Raw genomic sequence first — 25308 nt, 5'->3', positions numbered from 1 at the left:
AAAGCAAAACAGATGAGTGCCCACTGGCCTGAGACCCGGCCATCTTGGACCTCACTGGTTCTCTGCCTGCCTTATCGGGTGCTTCCTGCTGGGGTCAGGAGGAGTTGTTCCCTACATCTCCCTTCCCACTGGCATCCTACCCTTGCCTCCCACCTCAAGCATTTTGGCCTGTCAGCACCTTCCTTAGAGAGATCTGGCTACAGGGCTAGGAGCAGGGCTTTGCAACAGCTACATTGCAACCCAGGGAGATGGACCTGGGGTAACTAGATAGATGGGCTATACTCCTGGGCCCTTTTGAGGTAGGAGGCAGCCTGCGGATGAGCCGAGCCTGGCTCTGATGGGATAGAAGGTGGCCTGCGTGAGCCAGGGCCTGCTCTGAGTGCTCAGGGGGGCTCACTGTGGCTGTACTAGGCTGGGGCTGCATGGCTTCAAGGGCTGGAGGCCATGAAGCCCATAAGTCATGATCCTTTTGATGGGAGGCAATAACCTTTCCACAGAGGTCACCTATCAGAAAACAGCTGACTGCCTGCCTTTCCTGGGCTTGATGCAGTTGAGAGGGTCCTACTTGCTGGTTTCATTGGCGTAAACTCCTGCTGGGGAGAGCTGGTTCCTTCCCTGACCCCTGCACTGCAGAGCCTGGCCCACCCATGGGTGGAGAATGCCCTACACTGAGTGGGCTCTTTGCACTGCACATGGTCTTCGGAGCCGTGTGGCATCTGTGTTCTGTGAGTAGATCCTGTGGGGTTGATGTTTCCAGAGCCGATCAGGAAGGCAGCCCTGGCTTCTTACAGCCCTGCTCTTTTGCTGGGTGGTGAGGAGTTTGCCAGGCATTTGGTCCATGTCTGGTGTTCAAATGGAAGTCCCATTTTTAGGATGTGTCTGTCTGTCTAAGTATGGACGGACCCTGCCATAGCTACCCACTACTACCCAGCAAGCCTTGCTCTTTACCAGTGCTGAGCCCAGCAGGACACTAGGGTTCTTTTGTACTTAGGGCCTAGAGGAGGGATGCCAGAGGCCTCCTGCTCTAAACAGAGCTCTACCCAGAATTCACAAGACGGCAACCGATAGTGATGGGGCTCACTTACCCCCCCACCCCCGGGCCATGAGCCTACTTCCCAGCCTCCAAGGCCTGGAGGCCATGAAGCCCATAAGGTGATGTGTCTTAACTCATGAGTCATGACCTCTTTAGGGGGTTCAGATGACCTTATCACAGGGGTCACCTATCAGAAAACACAGAAACTTACATTATGATTCATAACTAGCAAATTACAGTTAAGTAGGTACGAAAATCATCTTATGGTTAGGGGTCACCACACCATGAGGACTGTATGAAGTGGGGGCACTAGGGAAGTTGAGGAGGAGGCTGTAGGCCTACCCTGGAATGGAACGAAACTCAGCAAGCCCTTCTTCACCCGTGGCCCCTTGGCTCACCTGGAGACCAGGAAGATTCTTTCTCCATTCACAGGAGTAAACCTTACTTCCCTTTTACAGCCGCTGGGTGCAGAGTGTGGAGGAGGCCCTGCTCTGTACCCTTATGTAGGAGCTGCCCTGCTTTAAGAGTTTAGCCCAAACAGCAGTCTCCTTGAGCCCTGCACTCCCCCACCCCTGCCCTGTAACCACCCTGTTGTCTCACATTCTGGGTTCCAGTTCCACTGCCAGGTGCAGGTCTGGAAGGCCAGGCCCAGGGCCCTCAGCCACTGGATGACCATGGCCTCCACAACCTGCCCACCTCTCTGCTCACCGTCACGTCTGGGGCTAACGTGACCTCCCTCTTCCAGATCTCTCAGCCAACCTGCCTTCTTACAGCACAGAATCCCACACGTGACCCAAAGCACCATCTTTGAGGGGCTGTACAGCCCCTCCCCAGCTACAGGCCTTACCCCCCAGTATCCTGGCAAGGATCAGTTCCTCCCTTGACCCCTGATTCTGTGGCCTGGGAGGGCCCTGAGTTCTGGACTGAAGCTGGCTTCTATGGAGAAGCTGCAGCCGTCCCTTTTTACGGTAGTGCCAAGCCTCTGGCCCTCTGCTGAGGCACCTGCCCCACCAAAGTGCTCAGAGAGACCTTTGGGCCTTTGTCAGAAGGTGCCCAGGGCTTGAGGACCAGAAAATAAGCAAGAAACAAAGCCAGCTGCTTCCCATCCCCTGGGCAGACTTGGCTGGCTGCCAGCAGCAGCCCAGGGCCTCTGAGGCAAGGCAACAGGAGTTTAATCTCTTCCCTTTGAACAGTTACTGAACAGCAGGCGCGGGTGGAGGTTGATGCTGTTGGTGAGGAAGTTCCCACAGAAGGGCTGGTAGGGCCAGGGGGCGCAGCAGTTGTAGAGGTCTTGCCCACTAAAGGTACTAGAGGAGGGGCTTCATGTCTCTTTGGGTGGAAGTCTGTTTCCAAGGACACAGACCCCAGCTGGAGGGGATCTACTGGAAGCCCCTGGTTCACATTGAATAGATTATCCTATCCCAGGATACTGCCAGCAGTGGGCCTCTAGCCAAACTCACCCCTGCAGGGCCTGGGCAGGGGCAGAATTGCCAGCCCAAGGATGCCAGGCACATTGTGAAAATTTTCACATTACCTATTTATGAATATGTAAGTCTTTCTATAAAATCTATTTTTGGAACATGAAAAGTTGCCTTTCTGGATATGTCAGAGCCAGTGTACAATTCAACCATTAAACATTTCTGTACTGACTCTGTGCTCAAGCTTGGTCCTATTACCTCCGGGCGTAGAGCCTGTCTAGTGGTCTTACCTGCAATGCCTTGTGGAGTCTCTAGACTGGGTTTCAGCATGGGTGGTGGGTGCATCTCACTGCCCAGCCTGGTCTGGAGAAAGGATCCTGACTAACCTTTCCTCTGGTTCTGGCCCCTCTGAAGGAGAAGCAGTTGGAGATAGGGCCACATCTCTGCCAAGGGCAACAGTGACTCTGTTCTGGACCCCACAGATGGGGTCATGTCAGGGAGGGTTCCTGGAGGGTGGGGGCCAGTCCACGAGGGAGGAGTTACCCTGCCTTTCACCGGACATGGAAGGCCTCAGGGTTAACATTCTTGCTGGAGGAAGACAGGAAGAAGCAGCGCTGTGGTTCTCAGTGGGCCCAGATTGCTTGCTTGGCCCCTGACATGGCAGATGCCCAGGTGAGGAGTATCCGAATCAGCTGCCTGACCACACGCCCATAGCTGGTATCCGCCCAGATAACCTGAGGTCATTTCTAGTGGGATTCTTCACTGATGGAGTTTTCACGTGTCTGGCTGTTAGTCTGTCCTCCAAGGACTAAGAGGCTGAGAGGACCCACTTGTCCTTCCAAACCCAGCTGTGGGACAGTCTATCTGAGGGTGTGGCTTGGGTAAGTTATTACTTTTCTCAAGGCTCCAGTCTCCACAAATATAGGATCTGATTGGTCCAGTGGTTTCCCCAGGAGCCCTAAGGAAACCTCACGAGGCAGAACATAGGACCCTGGAGGCCAAGAGTCCTTGGCTTTCAGAAGGGACACATTTCAGGGAGAAGTAATACTTGCTTAGGGCAAGAAGTGACGTAACCCGCTGTACCCACTAGATGCCAAACCCAGAATTAGACCTGCCTGAGATTGGCCACTTCAATACCCCCTCACCCCCCAGGGCTCAGATATAAACTTGTCTGTCCTCAGGATTCTCTGATACCTCTGTCCACACCACAGGGACACTAAGATTATGGGACAAACTTGAAGAATAGTGGATGTAGTCCTGGACTTGGAGCAGGGAAACAGTTTGGAGCCCATAAGGACTTTTTCTAATCTCTGAGTTCTCTCCTGATCATGACTTGAGCTAGGTCTGGGCTGAGTTCTGGGACCAGAGTATGCACCTGCCAACCTCTAATGGCCACCAAAGCTCCACTTGGGACTTGTCCTTTCCAACAGTGGCCTTGGCACAGTGGGTCCTGCCAGCCTTCTCTTACAGAGCGTCCAAGAGCATGTTAGACATTGACTAGATCTCACTAGACATCAGGTGCTTTAGACAAGTGGTCGACACAGCTGCTGGCTCTGTGTTCTCTGACATGGCTGCCATCTGCAGCCATGGGACTCTACCATTCACCATGATGTTGCCCCTACATGCCCTCCCCAACTGCTGAACAGCTCATTGCTCTTGATGTGGGATGGGCTTCTCCAAGCAGGAGCTCCTGTTCCAAGCCTCAGCTGGATCCCTGTGCCCAAGGCATAACTGCTTGTCCTGACACTGACCTTTCAGATGTTCCCACTAGCTTCAGGGTAGGAGGCCCGGGTCCCATGTTGCCCAGGTTGTGGTCTCAGGATGTTCCCAATATGTAGCAAAGACCCAAACCTTTGGACTCAGTGCTTTGGACTCAGTCACTAAGTCCACACAGGCCCTTGATAACTGTCCTCAGCTGTGACCCTGGCAGGGTGCTTTGCCCCACCTCCACTCCAGATGGATCTGTCTGGTTCCTGCCACACCCTGTCTGGTGCTTGGAGAGCTCTCTTTGCACATGGTGCCCTTCTGTGACTGTTCTCACACAAAGAGTTTCCATAGTAGATTCAAAGAAGAATCATTTAATCTCTCTGTGTGTCTCTGTGTCTGTGTCTGTGTCTCTGTCTCTATGATAGGATCTCACTGTATAGCTCTGGCGGGCCTGGAACTCACTATGTAGGCCAGGCTGGCCTCGAACTGACGAGATCTACCTGTCTCTATCTCCCAGATGCTGGGATTAAAAGCATGTGCTGTTGTGCCAGGAATAAGTTTGTTTCTTATGATCACAAATGTTTGCTGAATTTGAGGAAGTGCCAGGGACCTGTTTATCAGGAAGTCATGAGAGAGATGATTGGTAGAAGAGGGGCCATAGCTGGCTGTGAGACAGGAGTGGGACTAATTTGCTTCAACCTTGCTCATGTGGCCTCAGGCCTAAGGCTTGTAGCGGCAGTCAGCCAGGGACTTGTTCAAAATGTGGACTCTGAGTCTCCACCTCAGATTCTTTTCTAACTTTTCTTCATTTCAATTTAATTACTTTTTTTTAAAGATTTAATTTTATGTATATGAGTACACCGTAGCTGCCTTCAGACACAGCAGAAGAGGGCATCAGATCTCATTACAGATGGTTGTGAGCCACCATGTGGTTGCTGGGAATTGAACTCAGGACCTCTGGAAGAGCAGTCGGTGCTCTTAACCACTGAGCCATCTCTCCAGCCCCAATTTAATTACTTTTAAAAGGTTTCTTTTATTTGTATGTTGTAAGCGCCCATGTTGTACAGGGAATTGAATCCAGGTCCTCTTCAAGAACAACAAGCACTCAAACGTGCTGACTCAGCTCTTGACATCCCCCTTTATTATTTGAGTATTTTGTCTTCATGTATATCCATATACCATGAACATGTATATCCATACACCATGAATATGGAGTGTCCTGGGAGGCCAAAGAGGGCATAGGATCTCCTGGCACTGGTGTTACAAACAGTTGTGACTTCTTTGGGTCTTCTGAAAGAGCAGCTGGTGAGCTCTCTCTCTCTCTCTCTCTCTCTCTCTCTCTCTCTCTCTCTCTCTCTCATTGAATATATTTTTTCATACAATATATTCTGATTACAGTTCCCCTCCCCCATCTCCTCCAGACCCTCCTCATTTCCCCATTCACCGAAAACCAAAACTAGAATAGGACAAGACAAACAGGAAAAAAAAAAAAAGCCAGAGAAAAAGCACAGGAATCATACAGATGCTGAGAGACACACAGAAAACCCAGAAAAACAAAACAGGAAACAATATATAGGCCAAAAAACAAACAAACAAACAAAAAACCCAAAAAACAAAAACCCTATAAGGTTAAAAAAGAGAGATGTCTAGACAAAGCATTGAGAAACAAAAAATGCTCCAAAGATATTTTGGAGTTCATGTTGTATTGGCCATCTACTGCTGTGCCTGGGATGTGCCCTTAAGTGTGCTTTGTATACCCAGGGATCTCCACTGGGAAAAACCTGATTGTTTCCTTTTTGAGTAGTTATAAGTTGGAGACGGCTTCTGATGGGATGGGAGCTCGTGTCCACTCGCCGTCTTAGAACTGGGGCCTGTGCAGACGCTGTGGGGACCTGTGCAGACGCTGTGCATGTGCCACAGTCCCTGTGAGCTCGTATGTGCACTGTCCTGTTGTGTCTACAAGGTCCTCTTCCTTCCGCGTCTCCCATCCCCTCTGACTCTTACAATCTCTACCTTCTCTTCTGCAGAATTCTTACTGCTACTTTTCTTTTAGAATAGTTTTGGTTTCTCCTCCAGTCCATGGCTGCCGTAGTCTTGGGTTCTTGACCACTGTGGCAACGCCGTGTATAGGTTCCATTTCTGTGGGATGACTGTAATTCTAGTCAGTATTGATTGGCTACTCCCACAAGCTTGCACTAGCATATCGTGCAAGTAGGACAGCAATGCAAATCAAAGGGTTTGAAGTTGGGTTGATTTTGTGTTTCTCCTTTGATAGTGAGCAGAGAGCCATCAGTATCCTCAACACTAGTCAGTAGGGGTGCAGGCAGGAGGAAGGTACCCACTGGGTTTCTCTGTGTTCAGTGAGAACACATATGATGATGTCTTCACCAATAGGGCCTTGCCACTGGTTGGTGGAGAGCAACCAGTAGCCTGGCAATAGCTTGGGTTGTTTGGGAGTTTCCTTGATGCCCCCTTTGCCAACAACTCAATTAGATGTAACCCATTCCCAGCCCTGGAGTTTCCTTTGATGGCCAGAGATGTCTTGTGGGAGCTTTGTCTCCCCCATTATTTGGTGGTCCCAATTTACTTTCTTTCACGTATATAAGAACCTATATTAGGTTTCGTTGAGACCCCTCAAATGGCCATTAGTTTTAGCTGTTCCTCCCCATAGTCCCTCTCTCACTCTCTTTACCCCCTCTCCACTGGATCCTACTGTTCCAGCCCCAGCCCCTCCCACCCATCTGTAACTGTTCATTTGATTTTCCCTTTCCAGGGAGAGTCTTTCCTCCCTCCTCGTCCCACGAGTACTCTTAACCACTAAGCCAACTTGTCTAGATGCTCAGATTTTTGTTTCTTTTGAGACATAGCCTTGGCTGTCCTGAAACTCACTATGTAGACTGGGTTGGCTTTAAACTCACAGAGATCCACTTCCTCTGCCTCCTGAGTGCAGGGATCAAAGGCACGTACCACTACCCTTAGCTCCTCAGATTTTTTTAAAGATTATTTTTATTTTTCCTTTGTTATATTCATGTTATGTATATTATATTTTGATCATATCCTTCCTAAATTCTCCTTCTCTATAGAGCCTACCAACATGTGCCCCTTCTGTCTTCGTTTTGTGTGTGTGTGTGTGTGTGTGTGTATTTGTGTGTGTGTGTGTGTGCGTTTAATAATTCTCTGAGCCCAAACACTGCTGTGTGCAAGAGCATTGGCAGCCAGAAACCACACTGAAGAAAAATGATTCCCTCAGCAATTGTCAGTAGCTCCTAGCTTATGAGCTCTTCACTTATCCGTAATAGAATCACTGACTGCCTTGATCTTGTGGGATAACTCCAGATGCCCGAAGTGCATGAGCACGAAGACTACATCATATCCTACAATAGCTTCTCATAGAATCCCTCCTTGCCGATGTCTAGCTTTGGTATCCGTGTGGTGGGTAAACTGAGGCAGGCAGCCGACGAAGGGTCAGTGTTGAGAGCTGCTGATGGGGGTGGATCCAGATACCTACAGGGGCTGCTGCCAATAGCAGCCAGCGATTAGAGGTTACTCAAAGACTTTTTTCTGGGGAATAAAGCTTAAATTCCTGGGGCTGGCACTCCCTGTAGCCAGCGGAAAAACAATAAACTCTTTTAACTCCTTGGGGCCAACGAAAAAGAAAAAGAAAATAATTTACACACACACACACACACACACACACACACACACACACACACACACACTAAGTTGATTAAAAACAAGAGAGAGTCCAATAACTTGATACACATACACATAGACAGACAGATCTACAGACGTACACACATTCACACATAAAACTGTTAGAGCAAAGCTCCAACAAGCAGGGTCCAAACATTTCACATCTACATACACAGATACACAATTGGTAGATGGAGCCAGCTCCAAACACACTCAGACAAGCTTTACACACACACACATATACATACATACATACATACATATACACATACATACATACATACATATACACATACATACACATACATACATACATACACACACATACATACACGCATGCACGCGCGTGCACACACACACACACAGAGTTGATGGACCTTTACAATTATGTCATACAGGTAAAGAAAACAAATTATTCTCCAAATCCCACATACATTCATAACTAAGCAACTTGTTATAGATTAACAAAGTGTAAGCCACCAAGGTAGTTTTCTCAGCTAGTTCCTCTTACTGGCAGGCAGCAGTTTGCCGTTACAAAGAAAGAAGTAATTATTTTGCTATTTAGTTTTAAAAGTAATCTCGTAAGAGTCTTAAAAGAATCACAAATCTACACTTTTATGTAAAAAATCAGTCATATCTACCTTAAGTACTCAGATGCATATCGACTCACCAGCAATCCTTATTAAATCATACCAGGGAGCTGAGGGCAAAAACGGGTATGAGAAATCACTCCTCACCAGGCCAGCCTCAGTGAGAGTCACATCAGCCAGCGCTGCCATTGTTCTTGATCCTAGCTTAACTATTAACACCATGCCTTTGGGGTTGGGGATTTAGCTCAGTGGTAGAGCGCTTGCCTAGCAAGCGCAAGGCCCTGGGTTCGGTCCCCAGCTCCGGAAAAAAAAAAAAAAAAGAAAAGGGAAAAACAAAAAACAAAAAACACTGTGCCTTTATAAACTTCAAATTGTTTCCTAAGATTTTCTAACTCAGAGCCAATAATGAAAACATCTCAACCTGGCTTCACTAACAATTTTATTTTTCCAAATGCTTTCTTTTTCTATTTCCTTTTTTTTTTTTAAATTTATTTATCTTATGTACCTGAGCACACTGTAGCTGTCTTCAGACACACCAGAAGAGGGCATCAGATCCCATTACAGATGGCTGTGAGCCACCATGTGGTTGCTGGGAATTGAACTCAGGACCTCTGGAAGAGCAGTCAGTGCTCTTAACCGCTGAGCCATCTCTCCAGCCCTTTCCAAATGTTTTCTAAGGGTGGTGGTGGTCATTGTTGACAATCCTTTCTCTAAGTTCTTTCCTAGGGTGGTGATTGAATCATGAATCTGCTCCAGCAGCAAATGCCTGAAAGAGCAGCCCTGTGCCGGTGCCTCCTCTCAGAGGAAACTCCGCAGCACTGTGCCCAGGGATTCTCCTGTCACTTGGTACTAGCTTATTTTTAGAGGAAATCTTTGTAGAATACATTTGGAAAAGAAAAGGCTTAGTAAGCTGTCAGCCGTGCTTGTCTTTGACTAGAGGAGTGCCATCATTTGTGCATCTCCATTCTACAAGTTGGATCGTTCAAATGATAGAGGTTCCGCAATTCTGGCATCTGGTTAGGGCCCCATGCTGTGGCCTGAGATGGTGGAGGGCACTACATGATAAGAGAGGAACTGAGCAGATCGAATCTCAGAAGAGATGCTGCTTAAGCTGATATGAAGACAAACTGGAGGGACAGATATTAACTCCACAGCAGGAGCTTAAAGAGATACATTGTTTTTTAAACAATTTTTCCTGGTGCTAGAGTTTGAACCCAATGCCTTATACATTCTAGGTGTCTTAGGATTTCTATTGCTGTGGAGAGACAGCATGGCCACGGCAACTCTTATAAAGGAAGACATTTCATTGGGGCTGGCTTACAGGTTATAGGTTTAATCCCTTCTTGTCATGGCGGGAAGCATGGTGGCGCACAGGCAGACATCACCATGTCTGGAGAAGGAGCTGAGAGTTCTACATCAGGATAGGCAGGCAGCTGGGAGAGACAGCAAGCCACTAGGTCTGGCTTGCACTTCTAAGACCCCAAAACCTAGTGACACACTTCCTCCAACAAGGTCACACCTCCTAATAATGTCACTTCCTATAAGCCTACGGGGGCTATTTTCTTTCAAACTCCCTCACTAGGCAAGCCTCTGTACTGCTGACCTGCATTCTCAGCCCCTGTTGTTTTTATTTATTTAAAACATTATACATAAAAAGTATTTTATGTGTGTGGGTACTTTTTGCTACATGTATGTCTGTGCACACATATGTGTGCCTAGTGCAAGGTGTCAGATTCCCTTCAACTAGAGTTATAGATGCTTGTGAGCTGACACAGGGCAGCTGGGAATTGAACCTAGGTCCTCTGGAAGAGCCTGAGGTGGTTACTACTCCTTTCTTGGTCGGGGAAGCAGAGACAGGGTGTGGGCTCCAATACCTTCTCCACATACCCGCAGTGCTTAAATTCCTCTCATCAGACTCCTCTTCCTGAATGTTCCAACCCTCTCTAGAGTGCCTCGCGCTGGGGCCCAAGCCCCCAATTCACCAGCCTTTGGGAGACTTTTAAGATTCACCATAGCACCTGGTCTATGGTGAAATTCGAGTCTTGTCTCTGGGACTCTTGGAGAATCAAACCCCAACTCCTACCTCACAAGGCTGAGGGCAGCTGGCAGGTTCTCACTGGATTGAGCCAGCTTGGCTAGTAGGGTGAAGGCCTATAAGTGCATATAAGAGTACCAGGAGGGGCAGGAGGATTGTCCCCGCCATGATGGGGCCAGAGACTGAAAGTTCCTTAGATCTGCACGTGCTCAGATCTTCACTGAGACAGAGTCTTACCATGTATTCCTGACTGTCCAGTACTTGCAGGAAACCACCTGCCTCAGCCTTCTGAATGCTGGGAGCTCTTGATGAACCACTTCTGGTTACCGAAAGGGTCATGGTGATCCGTCTATCAATGGCTTGGGGTCCATATCCCCCTCTACGCTAGGGGAGACACCTTGCTGACAAGATACCTGAGAACACGTGGAATTTCACACAGGCCTTAGCCCCAGCAGTAGATGCCACAGTTCGTTGTTGTTACATGTACCCGTGTAAAGGTTAATTTCTAACATAGGCAAGGTCTCACACTGTGTTCTGGGCTAGGCTGGTACTCACTATGTTGTAGCCCAGGCTGGCCCTGAATTTACAATGATTGTCTTACTTTGGTTTCCATAGTGCTGAGATTACAGGTATAGATCCACTCCCTGCTCTTTTTAAAGTCTGGTTTGATTGCCAACACTTAAAGAACACATGGTCAGGACCTCTGGAGCTTAGGGGACACTTTCTACTCAGTGGCATTGAGTGAAGCCCAGGTTGTCTAGTTGTCACAGTCCCCACCACTCCCCATTGTCTCCTCCCTGAGCGTCTGGCTCAAGCACTTTACTGAGTCCTGTGAGCCAGGGTCTTGTTGTACACTTTGTCCTCTTGGCCTTCGGGGCAGAACCTCTGACTCACGTGCCCACCCTGGCTGGCACAGTTCTTAGCTCGTAGGTAACCATGGAACTTCTACAAGTTCGGAGAGGGAGGGAGAGAGAGAGAGAGAGAGAGAGAGAGAGAGAGAGAGAGAGAGAGAGAGAAAGAATATCTGATGACTACTGCTTAAGGCAGGATGGGACCCAGACTTTGGGCTGCTGGTGCCAGCACTTTGGGAAGAATTGTTTTCTCTTTTGAATAAAGAAGCAGGCAGGGAGGAAGAAGAGGAAAGAAGTCATGGAAGAAGCAGGGAGCCCCCACATCCCCCATACTGGAAAGAAGCTCAAACACCAGCTGGGTAAAGCGCCATGAAGAGGCCCCCTCTCCTCTCCCCTCCCCTGGATCTTCAGTTCACTCTGTCCCACTCACTGCTATGCCCAGTGAACTTCTGTGGAGCCTGGGTGGGAGCTGAAGGCCTGCGTGAAGGGGCTGTTAGCAGAGGCCATGAGAGCTGGTCCCAGGACCTGGCTCAGGATGTCTAGAGATTGTGGAATTGGTTTAACTGGATGGAAAGCCTCCGGGAGAGAGTAGCCTCGGTGCTAAGTTAAAACAAAATGTACTCAGGGGTTTCTAGAAGAAGCAAGACTTAAGAAAATGATTATTTTGGGCTCATACAAAAAAGGCTGTGCAGAGGGTTTATTGCTGTCTTTTAAAATTACATTTATTTATTTGTCGTGTGGGCATGGCAAGGCTGAGGAGGTGAGATTCCATTCTCTTCTGAGGATCCAACCCAGGTCTTTAGACTGGGCAGCAAGTGCCTTTACCCATGAGGTGGCCTCAGCCCACTCCGTGTGGGCTTTTGATAGCATGGGCTGACTGGGGCTGATGCTTCTGGGGACCTGGCTTAGGTCTGGGCTCTCCCTGGTTTTGGGGCTAGGTTCAGTTCCGGGACTCTGTAAATGTGTTCAGTAGACCAGCCAGCAGAATCAGGCCTAGCACAGCCACAGCCACCAGTGACACATCCCACCAGATCCCTGAATAGGCCCAGGATGGTGGCAGCTTCCAGCCACAGTTACCTAGCTCATAGCCTGTGAGCTGGCCCAGTGGGCGCTGGGTAGCCAAGTCCGGGCTGGCACAGTACACATGTGACAGGGCCTCGGGCATGTGGTCCTCCAGCCAGAGGCGTAGGTAGGTGAGGCTGCAGTCGCAGTGCCAGGGGTTGTGTGCCACCTTAAGTTCCCACAGCTGAGGCATGTGGTCAAAGGCACCAGGTGGCACTGAACGTAGGCTGTTGTTGGTCAGCAGGAGCTGGCGAGTGTTAGCTGGCAGCACAGGCAGGGCTGTGAGGCCTCGCCCCTCACAGTTTACCTTTAACCCCATGGTTTCCAAGGACTGGCAGGTACAGGGTCTGGGGCAATCCTGAGTAGCTGTGGTCACAGGCCAGAGCAGCAACAGGAGCCCCCAGGTAGGTATCCAGCAGATGGGCTGTGGGCAGAACAAGATTAGTGCTTGTCAGCGTGTACCAGGATATCTGTGCCGGGCAGGGTGTGCACCTTCTCTCTGGGCCTCTGCAGAGTGTTGGGTTCAGCTGGGGAAATGTGGTAGAGAGGAGCAGGGTCTTCCTGGTCTCTGGCAGAGATTCGAGTCTCTGCTCAGGAAGGGAAGCAGGTGACTGCTAAGAGACTCCAGTCTTAGTCCCTGGCCACAGAGAACAGGAACTGTCTTTCTGGATTGTACCCAGTCCTTTGCCTGGGCCAGGAGTCAGGCCAGGGAATGCGTTCAATACCATGGCCACTCTCCCATGATGCCTGATTCAAAAAACCTGCAGGGCTCCTGGGGTGGCAGCTCAGAGGGGAGCTCATAGACCTGTCATTCATGTAGGCTAATGCCCAGAACTGGGAAAGGGAGGCTCAGAGAGGGAAAGCACCTGCCCAGGGTCACCCATGGCAAAGTCCAGAGTCAGGAAAATGCCTCATGACCACCTGGTTCTGCCTGGTTTGCAGCCTTTTTGTTTCTTCCATTTGCTCGCCCGCCAGGCCCAACTCACAGCAGGCCTCTGGGGGTGATCACTGAATGACTCGTGAACCTTGACTCAGACAAGTTGCTGGTTGACAACTTAGAGCAAACGATCGTCCACTTTCCGTCTTTTAGCAGAGTCCAGCGAGAGACAGAAGTGTCCCTCTCTTTCTGCCAGCTCAGCTGGCGTGGACGCCAGGCAGGAGGTCATGCTGAAAGGAGGAGGACTGCTTACCTGTGAGGCCTGGGCTGGTGCCATCCTGGTCAAGGCAGCGGTGGTGGTGTGTGTGCAAGCTGTGTGAGCCGGCAGTGTTGCTTGACAGGAGGAAGGAAATGATGAAAATAGCCTGGCTTATCCCCTAAGGACAGCCCCGAGGGCCTGTCAGGGCCAGGAGGCACCCAGGGTCCTAGGGCTGCAGACCAACCTCACTTTAAGGGAGGGGTGCCTCTGTACCACAAGCAGCCTGTGGTCTTGTGTGATCAGTCTGTGGGCCAATCAAGGTGCCCCTTGCCTGGTGCTAGTGGCTGGCAAGGAAGGGCTTCCTGGAGGAGGAGAAGAGTGATGTCTGGCTCTAAGTTTTCCTTATAGATGTGGGTGATGGTCCTGGTGCTTCCCTTCCTGAGGTGTGGTGTGGATGTCTATTTATAGCCAGTCCTCCCTCTCTCTGAAGGTGGTGAGGGAGGCTCCTCTCACTCTATGGCATCTTTCCCACCTATCGGGCCCTTCTCGGTCCTGTTCCTCATAGAGTTGCAAGTTTGCAGGGCTGAGCCTCTCGGAGACATGGTCCCAACTGCAACGGAAGACCAATATTTATCTCACGTTTACTTTTCTAGTCTCTTCCACTTGAGTGTGGAAACTCAAGAAACCTCTCTTTTCAGTTTAAAGAATGCTTTTGGAGGGGCTGGGGATTTAGCTCAGTGGTAGAGCGCTTGCCTAGGAAGCGCAAGGCCCTGGGTTCGGTCCCCAGCTCCGAAAAAAAGAACCAAAAAAAAAAAAAAAAAGAATGTTTTTGGGGGTTGGGGATTTAGCTCAGCGGTAGAGCGCTTGCCTAGCGAGCGCAAGGCCCTGGGTTCGGTCCCCAGCTCCGAAAAACAGAAAAAAGAAAAAAAAATGCTTTTGGTATTACAAGATATTAATAAAAATTGGGCTTAATGGTGAAATAGAGTCATTATGCAATTAAAGGTTAAATCTGTGTGTTCTTACAACAAACCACAAAAACCCCACAGTTGTGAATATTAACCAAGTCAATTGATACTTAACAGATGACAGAGTTCTTGGGCACAGAAGTGGTGAAGTCCGGGCTGGAGTAACATTTGCTGGAGCTCCTGGGACAATGGGAGGAAGGATGGACCACTGGGGAGAGTAAGGGACCCCTGACCAACCCTGTGGTCATGGCTGGGGTTGGCCAAGATGTTGATCCTGGCTCCTTGGTCTGGAGAGATTCAGATGGGTATAGGGTTGCAGGGAGCAGCAGTGCCACCATCTAAGGGAGTAGGGTTGGAGAGGGAAACTGAGGCAGGGAGCAGCATCTAAGGCTCACTGGATCCCGTCAGCAGGGACAGAGGCCAACATCCTGTCAGCAGGACAGAGACCGCCAATATGGCCTGCTGCTGGATCCTATGCATTCTTCAGGAGCAGAAGTCACGCTGGCCGGAATCAGGGCAGAGGCTGACAGCGTCTCCTCTTACTCTTACACAGGCCTCTCGCACCTCTGCAGACCGGCTGCTGCCCACCCTGTATAGGTCTTTGGACGAGGCTGGTGACTGGGTCTCCATCTGGGCCTGTGGAAGGCCTGTGCTTTCATTGCAGCGTCTGCCCGCTTCTGCTTTTGTAGAAGGGCTGCATATCCACAGACTTCTTATTGGGAGAGCTCTGGTTCTCCAGGGCAGGCTAGGTCCTTTCTGGGCCCTGAGGTTACACCTGCCCAGAACCTACTTTCATGCTCTTGTGAGGACGTTGCCCCTGGTAAATGCTGGCCTCAGCCTCTGCGAGCTTTTCCTCCATTTATGGTAAAGCTTTGTGCATCAGGAATCTTCACTGTCCTGCCCATCTTCAGGGTAGCTGGTTTCTCCTCAAGGTGGGGTCAGAGTCCCTGGGTGAGTGTGGATCCCACAGACCCCAGGCTGTGCTTCTGACCAGGCCTGTGCAGGCTCCTAAGACTTCCTTATCTTTAGCAGATAGAAGTGGCAGCAGCAGCAGCAAAAACAACAAAATACTCCACAAATAATTTATCTTTCTTAAAGGAAAATGTTCAAAAGAGTAGGAAGAAGAAAATAATATTTTTCTCCAAATCCCAATATGAAGTAAGAATGCCTTTGGGGGGGGGGTGCCGTTAAGGGTGCAACTCAACATAGAGAGTTTGCCTAGCCTGTGTGAGGGCCTGGGTTTGGAGTCCCCGAGCCATATGGTTAGCAATACATAAGTCTTGGCGAAATAGGTCATTCAGAGCCCTTTCTCTCCTCGGCTCTCTCAGGCTTCCACTGTGACTAAACCCACATCCACAGCATCTGTCATGGAGGCTCAGCACTGCTGTGTGGGTGTGGCTTCCTTAAGGAATCCTCTTATCTGGTTTGCACAGGGCCTTTGTGGTGCTGAGGGGATCAGAAGTGTCTCCCCTCCCTGGGGCCCTGGAACTGTGGCTGAGCATGGTTAGGATTACAAACAAGTACTGTTAAACGCTGTTAGAACTGTGGCTTGTCGATCATGAGATGCTATAGTAAATATTCTTTAAGTGCTATTTACGAATAATAAAGACTGCCAGGAGCTGTTAGACAGGTCCTTACTCTCTCCCCCACCCACTTGGAGCCAGGGTTTCTCTGTGTAGCCCTTGCTGCCTGGATCTTACTCTTGTAGATCAGGCTGGCCTTGAATTTAGAGTCTGCTTGCCTCTGCCTCTGGAGTTCTGGGATTAATCTCGACAGCCTTGGGATGAGGATTGTCAACCTAGTGGCTCAGCTCTTCTCTTGTAGTTGGCCTGGACTGTTCTCACAGCAGTCCTGCTAAGCTGGACACTGACTGAATGGATGGATGGCTGCCTTGAGGAAGCTGCACCTGACTACAGCTGCTTTCTGCCAAAATACAACTCCAGCTTTCACTAGTTCCCATGGACTAGCAGCTGTTTTTATCCAGATCAGATGAAGAACTGGTCTCAGCCTCCCTATGTAGTTGAGGAAGATCTCAAATTCTGGGTCCTCATGCCTCTACGTACCAAGTGCTGGAATTACAGGCCTGCGCCACTTTGTCCCTCTCAAAGACAAATCTTATTCTTTTTGTTCTCATCTCCCTCCTCTTCTTTCTCCTCAGGATGGCTTTGGCTATTCTGGCTCTTTAGTAGTTCTGTACATCACACACACACACACACACACACACACACACACACACACACACAGACACACACACATATACACACACACATACACACAAACACACACACATACACAGACACACACATACACACACACACATACACAGACACACGCACATATACACACATACACACACATACACACACATACACAGACACACACACACATACACACAAACACACACAAACACACACACACACATACACAGACACACACACATATACACATACACACACATACACACACATACACAGACACACACATATACACACATACACACACATACACACACAAACACACACAAACACACACACATACACACACAAACACACACACATACACACACATACACACACACAAACACACACACACATACACACACAAACACACACACAGACACACACACACATACACACACACATACACACACAGATACACACACACACCACACACACACTCACACACACACAGACACACACACCACACACACATCACACACACACACATACACATACACACACACCACACACACATACACATATACACACACACAAACACACACATCACACACACACACAAACACACACATACACACACACGCATTTTTATTTCATGTGTATGACGTGTTTTGCCTGCATGTATAACTACACCACATGTGTGCCGGTACCTGCAGAGGTCAGAAGAAACATTGAATCACCTGGAACTCGAGTTGTAATGGTTGTGAACCCATGTGGGTTCTGGGAACTGAGCCCAAGTCCTCTGCAAGAGTAAAAAGTGCTCTTAACCAACCAGCCATCTCTCCAGCCCCTTTATAGGGATTTTAATATTTTTCTATTGCCATAGAGAAAGTCATTGATGTTTAGATAGGAATTGTATCAGTTCTATAGGTCACTTTGGGCAGTATGGCCCTTCAGTATCATGGATTCTTTTGATCTATGAACATGTCCTCTGATTTTCCTCTTTCTTTTCTTTTCTTTTCTTTTTTTTTTTCTTTTTTCGGAGCTGGGGACCGAACCCAGGGCCTTGCGCTTGCTAGGCAAGCGCTCTACCACTGAGCTAAATCCCCAACCCCCTTTATTTTCTTTTTACACTTTCTCTCTCTCTCTGTGTATGTATGTGTATGAGTGTATATGTGTGTATGTGTATATGTTTTTTATGTGTGTGTTTGTGTGTTTATGTGTGTGTATATGTATGTGTGTATGTGTATATGTATGTGTTGTATGTATGATGTGTATATGTGTGTTTATGCATGTGTACGAGTGTATGTATATATGTATATGTATGTGTGTGTGTGTGCAAGCATGTAGCATGTATGGGTGCTGTAAGACAGAGAAGTACTAGCAGGAGTCAGTGCTCTCCTTCCATTATATGGACTGTGGACTTGGAGCACAGGTCGTTAGGTTTGGTGGCAAGCACCATTGCAGTCAGCTTGTCAGCTCTTTTACTGAATACTGCACTGACGGCCAGGCAGTGGTGGCACACATCTTTAATCCCAGCATTGGGGGGTGGGGTGGGCAGAGAAAGGAGGAGTTCTGTGCACTAGACACTAAACTTCCAACTTTATAATAAACACATACAGAAATTGTCACACAGAAAGGAAACGCCATTGTTTCTCTGCTTGGCACAGCTTTAAGTTTTTATGTGGTCACAAGAAAGAGGAATATGGGGGTTGGGAATTTAGCTCAGTGGTAGAGCACTTGCCTAGCAAGCGCAAGGCCCTGGGTTCAGTCCTTAGCTCCAGAAAAAAAAAAAAAAAAGAGGAATATGTTCTACAGCTTCTTTAAATTCATTTTTAAATTTACTTATGTTATTTTCTGTATATGAGTGTTTGACCTGCGTGTGTGTCTGTGTGCCACATACATGCAGTCCCACATAGCTCAGAAGAGGACATCAGATCCATGGCCCTGGATTACAGAGGGTTGTGAGTGAGCTAGCATGTGAGTTTGGGGAGTCGAACCCGGGGCCTCTGGAAGAGCAGCCAATGCTCCTAACTTCTTTCACCAGGGTCTTTTTTGACTTTGAACATTCAGCGAGTTCATTGTGCAAATGGACTGCTGCCTTTTCAGTGCCGAGTAGTTCTTTGTTATAGCAATGTATACGAATAAGTGTAACGAAATGTTTATAAGCAACTATATAAGACGATAGATGGCATTATTAGGCTCCAGAGGATACTTTTTTGTTTTGCTTTGTTTTGTTTTCAAGGCAACGTATCTCTGTGTAACAGCCCTGGCTGTCCTGGGACTTGCTTTGTAGTCCAGGCTGGCCTTGAACTCACAGAGAGATCCCTGTCTCTGCCCAGATTAAAGGTGTGGGCCACTATGCCTGGCTAAACTTTACATCACTCATGCACAAAAACAAGAGATTGGGATTCTCATATGTTCTTATGAGCATGCAAAGAGCCGCTCTCCTTGCCGTAATTTATAATCCCAACATTTTTATGCACTCTGAACAGTGAACCACTCTTCAGGGCTTTTATTATGAACAGAAATAATTGCACCAGGGCTGATGGCTCCAGTACTCAGGAGGAAGAGGCCGATTGTCTCAACGTTTGAGACCAATGTGGCCCACATGGTAGGATCCAGGACAGCCAGGGCTACACAGCAAGACTTCATCTCAGAAAAGAAGAAAAGGAGGAAGACCGACTAACCTGGACCCTTGGCAGCTCTCAGAGACTGAGCTACGGACCAAAGTGTAATCCTGGGCTGGACAGAGGCCCATGACACGTAGGGCTGCCTTCTCTGGCCACAGTGGGAGAGGATGTGTGCAGAGACTTGACCTGCCAGGGTGGGGGGATACCCAGGGGGCCCGCCCTCTCAGAGGAGAAGGGGAGGGGGAATGGAGGGAGGGACTCTGTGAAGGGGGGATTGGGAGGGGGAACAGCATTTGGTATGTAAACAAGCAAACAAATAAACAAACAAACAAGTAGGTATATGTATGTGCCAGTGCCAGTGCTGAAGAAGGCTTTTTTGTTTTTTGTTTTAAAAAAGACAAGACAAGGTTTCTCTGGGTAGCCTTGAATGTCCCGGAACTTGTTCTGTAGACAAGGCTGGCATCCTCGAACTCACAAAGATCTGCCTGCCTCTGCCTCTGCCTCTGCCTATGCCTCTGCCTCTGGCTCTGGCTCTGCCTCTGCCTCTGCCTCTGCCTCTGCCTCTGCCTCTGCCTCTGCCTCTGCCTCTGCCTCTGCCTCTGCCTCTGCCTCTGCCTCTGCCTCTGCCTCCCAAATGCTGAGATTAAAGAAAGGCATGTGCACTGGCTAAAAAAGGCTTTTTAACAACAAGTATGAAGCACACAGCCATAGTAAATAAAAGAAATATCTTGAATTAACTAAACTTGCAAAACAAAAAGTGGGGGAGGAGTTTGAGAAATTGGTTAATATCAACAGAATCTATTCGCATCTTACAAGACTTTATTGATTGAAAAGACAATTTAAAAAGCCCCACAAGTTAATAGAAGATCTCATGTTACTTGCTGCCGTTAAAATGTAGAACTGGTTCACGGAAACAAGCATGGGAAAGAAGTTATAAAAATCCCCTTCTTGGGGGTTGGGGATTTAGCTCAGTGGTAGAGCGCTTGCCTAGCAAGCGCAAGGCCCTGGGTTTGGTCTCCAGCTCCGAAAAAAAGAAAAAAAAATGCCCTTCTTTGAATGATGCTGTTTCTAAGAGAATTTCTGAAATTAGTAACCAAGGGTTCTAACAGTGTATTAGCAGATTACAGGCACCTCTTCGGAGTCTGTACTTCCGGTAGACAGAACGACTCTTTCATTAGTTACATATTTGTTCCTTTAAAAGGATTTGTTTATGTGTGTCTGTGTATTGTGTGGCCAGCAGGGGCACACGTGAGTACCAGGGTCCATGGAAGCCAGAGGGGTGTCAGGTGACCAGGAGGTGGAGTTACAGGTGGGCGTGGAGCACTGGAACCTCTTCAAGGGTAACAGGTGCTCTGCTCTACTGTTCTCCGGTCCCCTGCTCTCCCCCCCTCCCTCCCCTTCTCTGCCTTCCCCTCCTACCCTCCCTCCTCCCTCCCTTCCTCCCTCCCCAGGGTTTCACTGTGTAACCCTGGCTGCCCTGGAACTCCATGTAGACCAGGTGGGCCTGGACACATACAGAACCCGAGTGCTGGGACACACGGCTCGTGCTTGGCCTGTGCTTGGCAACACGTGCCTGTCCTGGCTCCTCCTCAACCCCAGTGTGTTGGATTTATTTCTCAAGACAAGGTCTCAGGGAGCTCACACGCTGGCTTTGAACTTGTTATATAGCCAAGGATGACCTTGAATTTCTGATTCTCCTGCCTCCACCTTCAAAGTGCTGAGGTTCTGGGTGAGCATCACCTTGCCTAGCTGAACGACTGGCATTTTTCACTTTATGAGAGACGTGTCTATAAAGGGCACACATAAAGAATTGTCGTCTTATTGCTGTCCGCTAGGAACACGGGGCGTGGAGGTGGGGGTTGCCTTGAAGCTGATGAGTTTTTCACAACTGAAGCGTACAGTGGGAACACCGCATTGGTTTGTCCAGCCAGTGCTGGAGGGATGGTGGTGAGAATGCCGGGTTTGCAGTCACAGTTAAAGCTGGTGGTAATGAGCAGAGTGCTTTTCCTTTGGCGCGGTCCACCGGGCGGGGCACTCAGAGCAAGACAATATCAATATCACTAGCGCTCCATGCTGCCTGGAGTTTGCTGTATGTATAGACCACCAATCAGCAACGTGTGAGCGGAGCCCTAGCAGCCACTTGCCTCAAACCCTTGCAGACATGCTTGATCACCGAAGCTTAACCAAAGCTTATGACTTCATCTGGAGAGAGGGGCGGAGTTTAAACAGATGATCGAAATTCAAAGGTTAAGTTTTTAAAGTGCATGCGTGTGTGTGTGTGTGTGTGTGTGTGTGTGTGTGTGTGGTGTGTGTGTATGTGTGTGTGTGTGTGTGTGTGTGTGTCTGGTACACGCACGCATGTATGTGGGTGGGACTGCCTGTGCATACACTCAGAGGCCTGAGAAGCATACTGCCCCTGCTGTATCACTTTCTGCCTTGCTCCTTTAACGGGGGATCTATTACTGAGCCCAGAACTAGGCTGGCCGTTAGATGCCTGAGGGGCGCCCCACCCACTGCTGGGGTTATAGCTGAGCCCTCTTTGTCATGGTTCTGGGGTCTGAACTCAGGTGCTGTGATTGCTCTAAAACGCTGCTCGTTTGGCCTTTATTCTGGACGCTGAGTTAATTTCTCCTGTTGTTGCTGTTGCAGATTCCTCCACTGATATTAGAATCAGCTCCACCAAACTCCCATAAAGGACAGGTATTCATTCATCCATCCATCCATCCATCCATCCATCCATCCATCCATCCATTCATTTTTATTCACTTTACGTCCTGATCACTGCACCCCTCTCAGTCACCCCCCTCCCACAATTGCTCCCCCCACCTTCCCTTCCCTTCTCCTCTGAAGGAGTGGAGACACACCTCCTACCTCCTCCCGGTATCTCCCAGTCCCGGCACATCAAGTCTCTGTGGGGCTAGGCATGTCGTCTCCCACTGAGGCAGACAGAGCAGCCCAGCTAGAAGAACACATTTCACAGACAGGCAACAGCTTTTGGGATGGGTCCCACCCCAGTTGTTCAGGAACCACATGGAGACTGAGCTGTGCATCTGCTACCAATGTTCTGGGAGGCCTAGGTGCAGCCTGTGTATGTTCTTTGGTTGGTGGTTCAGTCTCTGAGAGCCCCAAGGGTCCAGGTTAGGTGACTCTGTTAGTCTTCCTGTGGAGTTCCTATCCCCTTCTAGGCCCTCAATCCTTCCTCCAACTCTTCCATAAGAGTCCCCAAGCTCCACCCTGTTTAACTATGGGTCTCTGCATTCATCTGAGCCAGCTGCTGGGTGGAGCCTCTCAGAGGACACCCATGCTAAGACTCCTGTCCGCAAGCATAACAGAGCATCATTAATAGTGTCAGGGATCTATGCTTGCCCATGGGATGGGCCTCAAGTTGGGCCAGTTATTGCTTGGCCATTCCCTCCAGGGTCTCACTATGTAGCCTTGGCTGCCCTCACACTCCTAGAAATCTGTCTTGGCTTTACAAGTGCAGGGACAAAAGTGCTGCCATAGCCAGCTTCATCACTGACTGAGGACCAGTGGATTTTCAGGAACCCTCCCTGATTTTGGTGCAAGATTGGGAGTGCTTGGGCCCAAGCTTTGTGAGTTGATAAGCTGTGGGGTTCTCAGTTTCTCAGGGTGTCAACTATTGTTATTCCTTCAAAGTAAGCTCATTTAATGATTTTTCTATTTTATATAATATATTCTATCTGTCTGTCTCTCTGTCTGTCTGGTCATCCCTCCTTTTTGTCTTGTTCTTCTAGAGAACCCTGTATAATACAGAAGCCCTTACTTAAACCACACCAACTCCTTCAAACACCTTTCTAAAAATACTTAGTTGGTCCTGAGCAGTGTGAGGTCAGAAGTCAGGTCAGGAGCCAGGTCCAGGGTCTTCTGTCTTTCTCTGTGCTACTTTTTTTTGGGCATGCTTCATTTCTTAAAAATATCTACAACTATACTTTATAAATTTTTCTTTAGACAGGACCTCTCTATATAGCCCTAGATGTCCTGGAACTCTCAGTGTAGACCAGGCTGGCCTCGAACTCACAGAGATTTGTCTGCTTCTGTCTCTAGGCTGTTGGGACTAAAAGAGTGAGCCACCATGCTTAGCTGGAGCTCCACTGAGTTCATTTATGAGCCGTAAAATCTTTTAAAATGCAATACATACCATTATCTACACGTAATGCCTCATTATCTATGCGGGTACCTTTTCTCTTCCTGATTTGGATGCCCTTTCTTTCTTCCTCTGGCCTAAATGCTCTTGGTCAGACTTCCTGTACTACATTAAATAAGAGGAAAAGACAGACAGACTTCAGACCTTACAGCAAATGCTCCAGCTTGTCCCTGTTGGTGTGACACTGTCTGTTTTTCACGAGTAGCTTTTGGCATTCTGAGGTGTGCTTCTTCTGTACCTGACTCATTAGGAGCTTTTCTCATGAAGCTATGTTGAAGTTTATCAGATATTTTTGCTGTATGTATTGAGGTGATCTATATATGATTTTGTGCTTTATTGTGTTGGGTTGTATCATGATCCGTGTATAAGTTTAAAAATAGAGCAGATTCTAAGGTTAAAAAAGAAGGGACTGTCCTAAGGCTCTCGGGGTTGAGCTTGAACTCCCATTCCAGGCTGTGAGAGGTGGAAACCTCGCCCTCTGTGCTTCCATCCAGTGAGTGAGTTCTCCACCTAGTGGCGACAATGTAGAATTACTGCCTCTTAGTTGGGTGTCAGGGGAGGAAAGCAATTTAAGGTCAATGGAATATTTTTGCCAGAAGGTGAAAGAAGGACATTGGTTAGAACTTCCCAGAAAACATTTTTTCTAACAAGTTACAGACACTTAGTACAATTCCAAAATTCCAGAGAAGCACTTCTAGAAAAAGAGTCAGAACGGGCAAACAGGACGTCTGTCGTCACCCACTGTTGTGTTTCCCTGACCTGTTGTGGAATTGCCTCCTTCCCTGCCCTGTTCCTCAATTTGCTACCCAATACATCGCTCTCGCCCTTCCATTCAAGGGCCCTACACTGGGTGTCTCAAGTTCTGGGTATTATTATTATTATTATTATTATTATTATTATTATTATTATTTTAATTTTGAAACAATTTTTTTTGAATTTTGTTTTCTAAGTGGTGGGTGCATGGACTTCTGGAGCCTCAGCGCACACAGGCTTCGCTCTTTGATTACCTTCCGGCCTCGCTGCTGCGGGTCCCCTGCATCCTTGTCCTATCTCAGCTCAGCCTCCGGCTGAGGGGTATTGTATCTGATGTGGACTAGGAGAACCAGGCCTGGGCAGGAATGCTCCTCTCCCAGTACCTTTTTGCTTATGACTGCCCTTCAGCTGCCTTCCTGCTTTAACTTGTTTAGGGATCACTAGACAGGCCTCCCACCCCACGATGTACATTAATGAAGCGCGAGTTACGTTGGCCGCCTGTGGCCGCGCGTGCGTTTGTTATTTACTGCCGCGTAACACACCTCCCTGCAAAACAGCAGCTTCGCAGTTTGTTTTCATTGGTGGTTTTTGTAGGTCAGAAACGCTCGTCTTTGCTGGAGAATTCTAGACATTGCAGGTAAGATCTCAGCAGACCTGCGGTTGTCACTGTTATGAAATATAACGCGACGAGGAAGTACCTGGCCGGCCCATGCCCAGGTGCCTCTCTGCGAAATTACGCAATGTAACGGATCTGGTATAAGGAGGTGTATGTGGGCGAAGGTGGGAGTGAGGATCTGGAGAAGGGGTAGAGGCAGACGAATGGACAAGTAGATGGGCAGGCAGGTAGGAGCAGAACTGCGAAGACAGGGAAGAGGAGGGGGCACAGAGGAGGACAGAAAGGGGTAGAGAGAGAGACTGGAGGGGATATGTGGCAATGGAGAGAGCGAGCTGGAGTGGTGGGCAGTCCTTCTATATGCAGCCCACACCTGAAGCAGTTAGTGGTGGCAGATGATGACAGAAGTCATTGCTGGGACCCTGAGAGGAGCCTAGTGGAATTGCCTGTAGTAACAGTCACTGAAAGTTTTGACTG

General features: G+C 48.6%; 1 protein-coding gene across 1 annotated transcript; it reads right to left on the bottom strand.

Annotated features, from left to right (window-relative positions):
- Positions 1-12031: 12031 nt before the first annotated feature.
- Gp9 (glycoprotein IX (platelet)) lies at positions 12032-13642 on the bottom strand. The gene is made up of 2 exons (NM_001031825.2): positions 13580-13642; positions 12032-12813 (listed from the first exon to the last, which is right to left on the bottom strand). The coding sequence occupies exons 1-2, from the start codon at positions 13601-13603 to the stop codon at positions 12268-12270; spliced, it is 570 nt and encodes a 189-aa protein (NP_001026995.1). The 5' UTR covers positions 13604-13642; the 3' UTR covers positions 12032-12267.
- Positions 13643-25308: the final 11666 nt, after the last annotated feature.

This window comes from Rattus norvegicus, chromosome 4 (assembly GCF_036323735.1).
Source record: "Rattus norvegicus strain BN/NHsdMcwi chromosome 4, GRCr8, whole genome shotgun sequence".
NCBI classification, from domain to species: Eukaryota; Metazoa; Chordata; class Mammalia; order Rodentia; family Muridae; genus Rattus; species Rattus norvegicus.
Note: the sequence above shows the minus strand (reverse complement) of the source record. Positions and strands in the feature narration are given on the sequence as shown.

Bases quoted from the DNA above. Each gene is read 5' to 3' on its own strand.
- Gp9 (NM_001031825.2), bottom strand. From the start codon at position 13,603: ATGGCACCAGCCCAGGCCTCACAG. The intron at 12,814-13,579 runs GTAAGCAGTCCT...TTCTGCCCACAG, and splicing joins CACCAGCCCAGGCCTCACAG to CCCATCTGCTGGATACCTAC.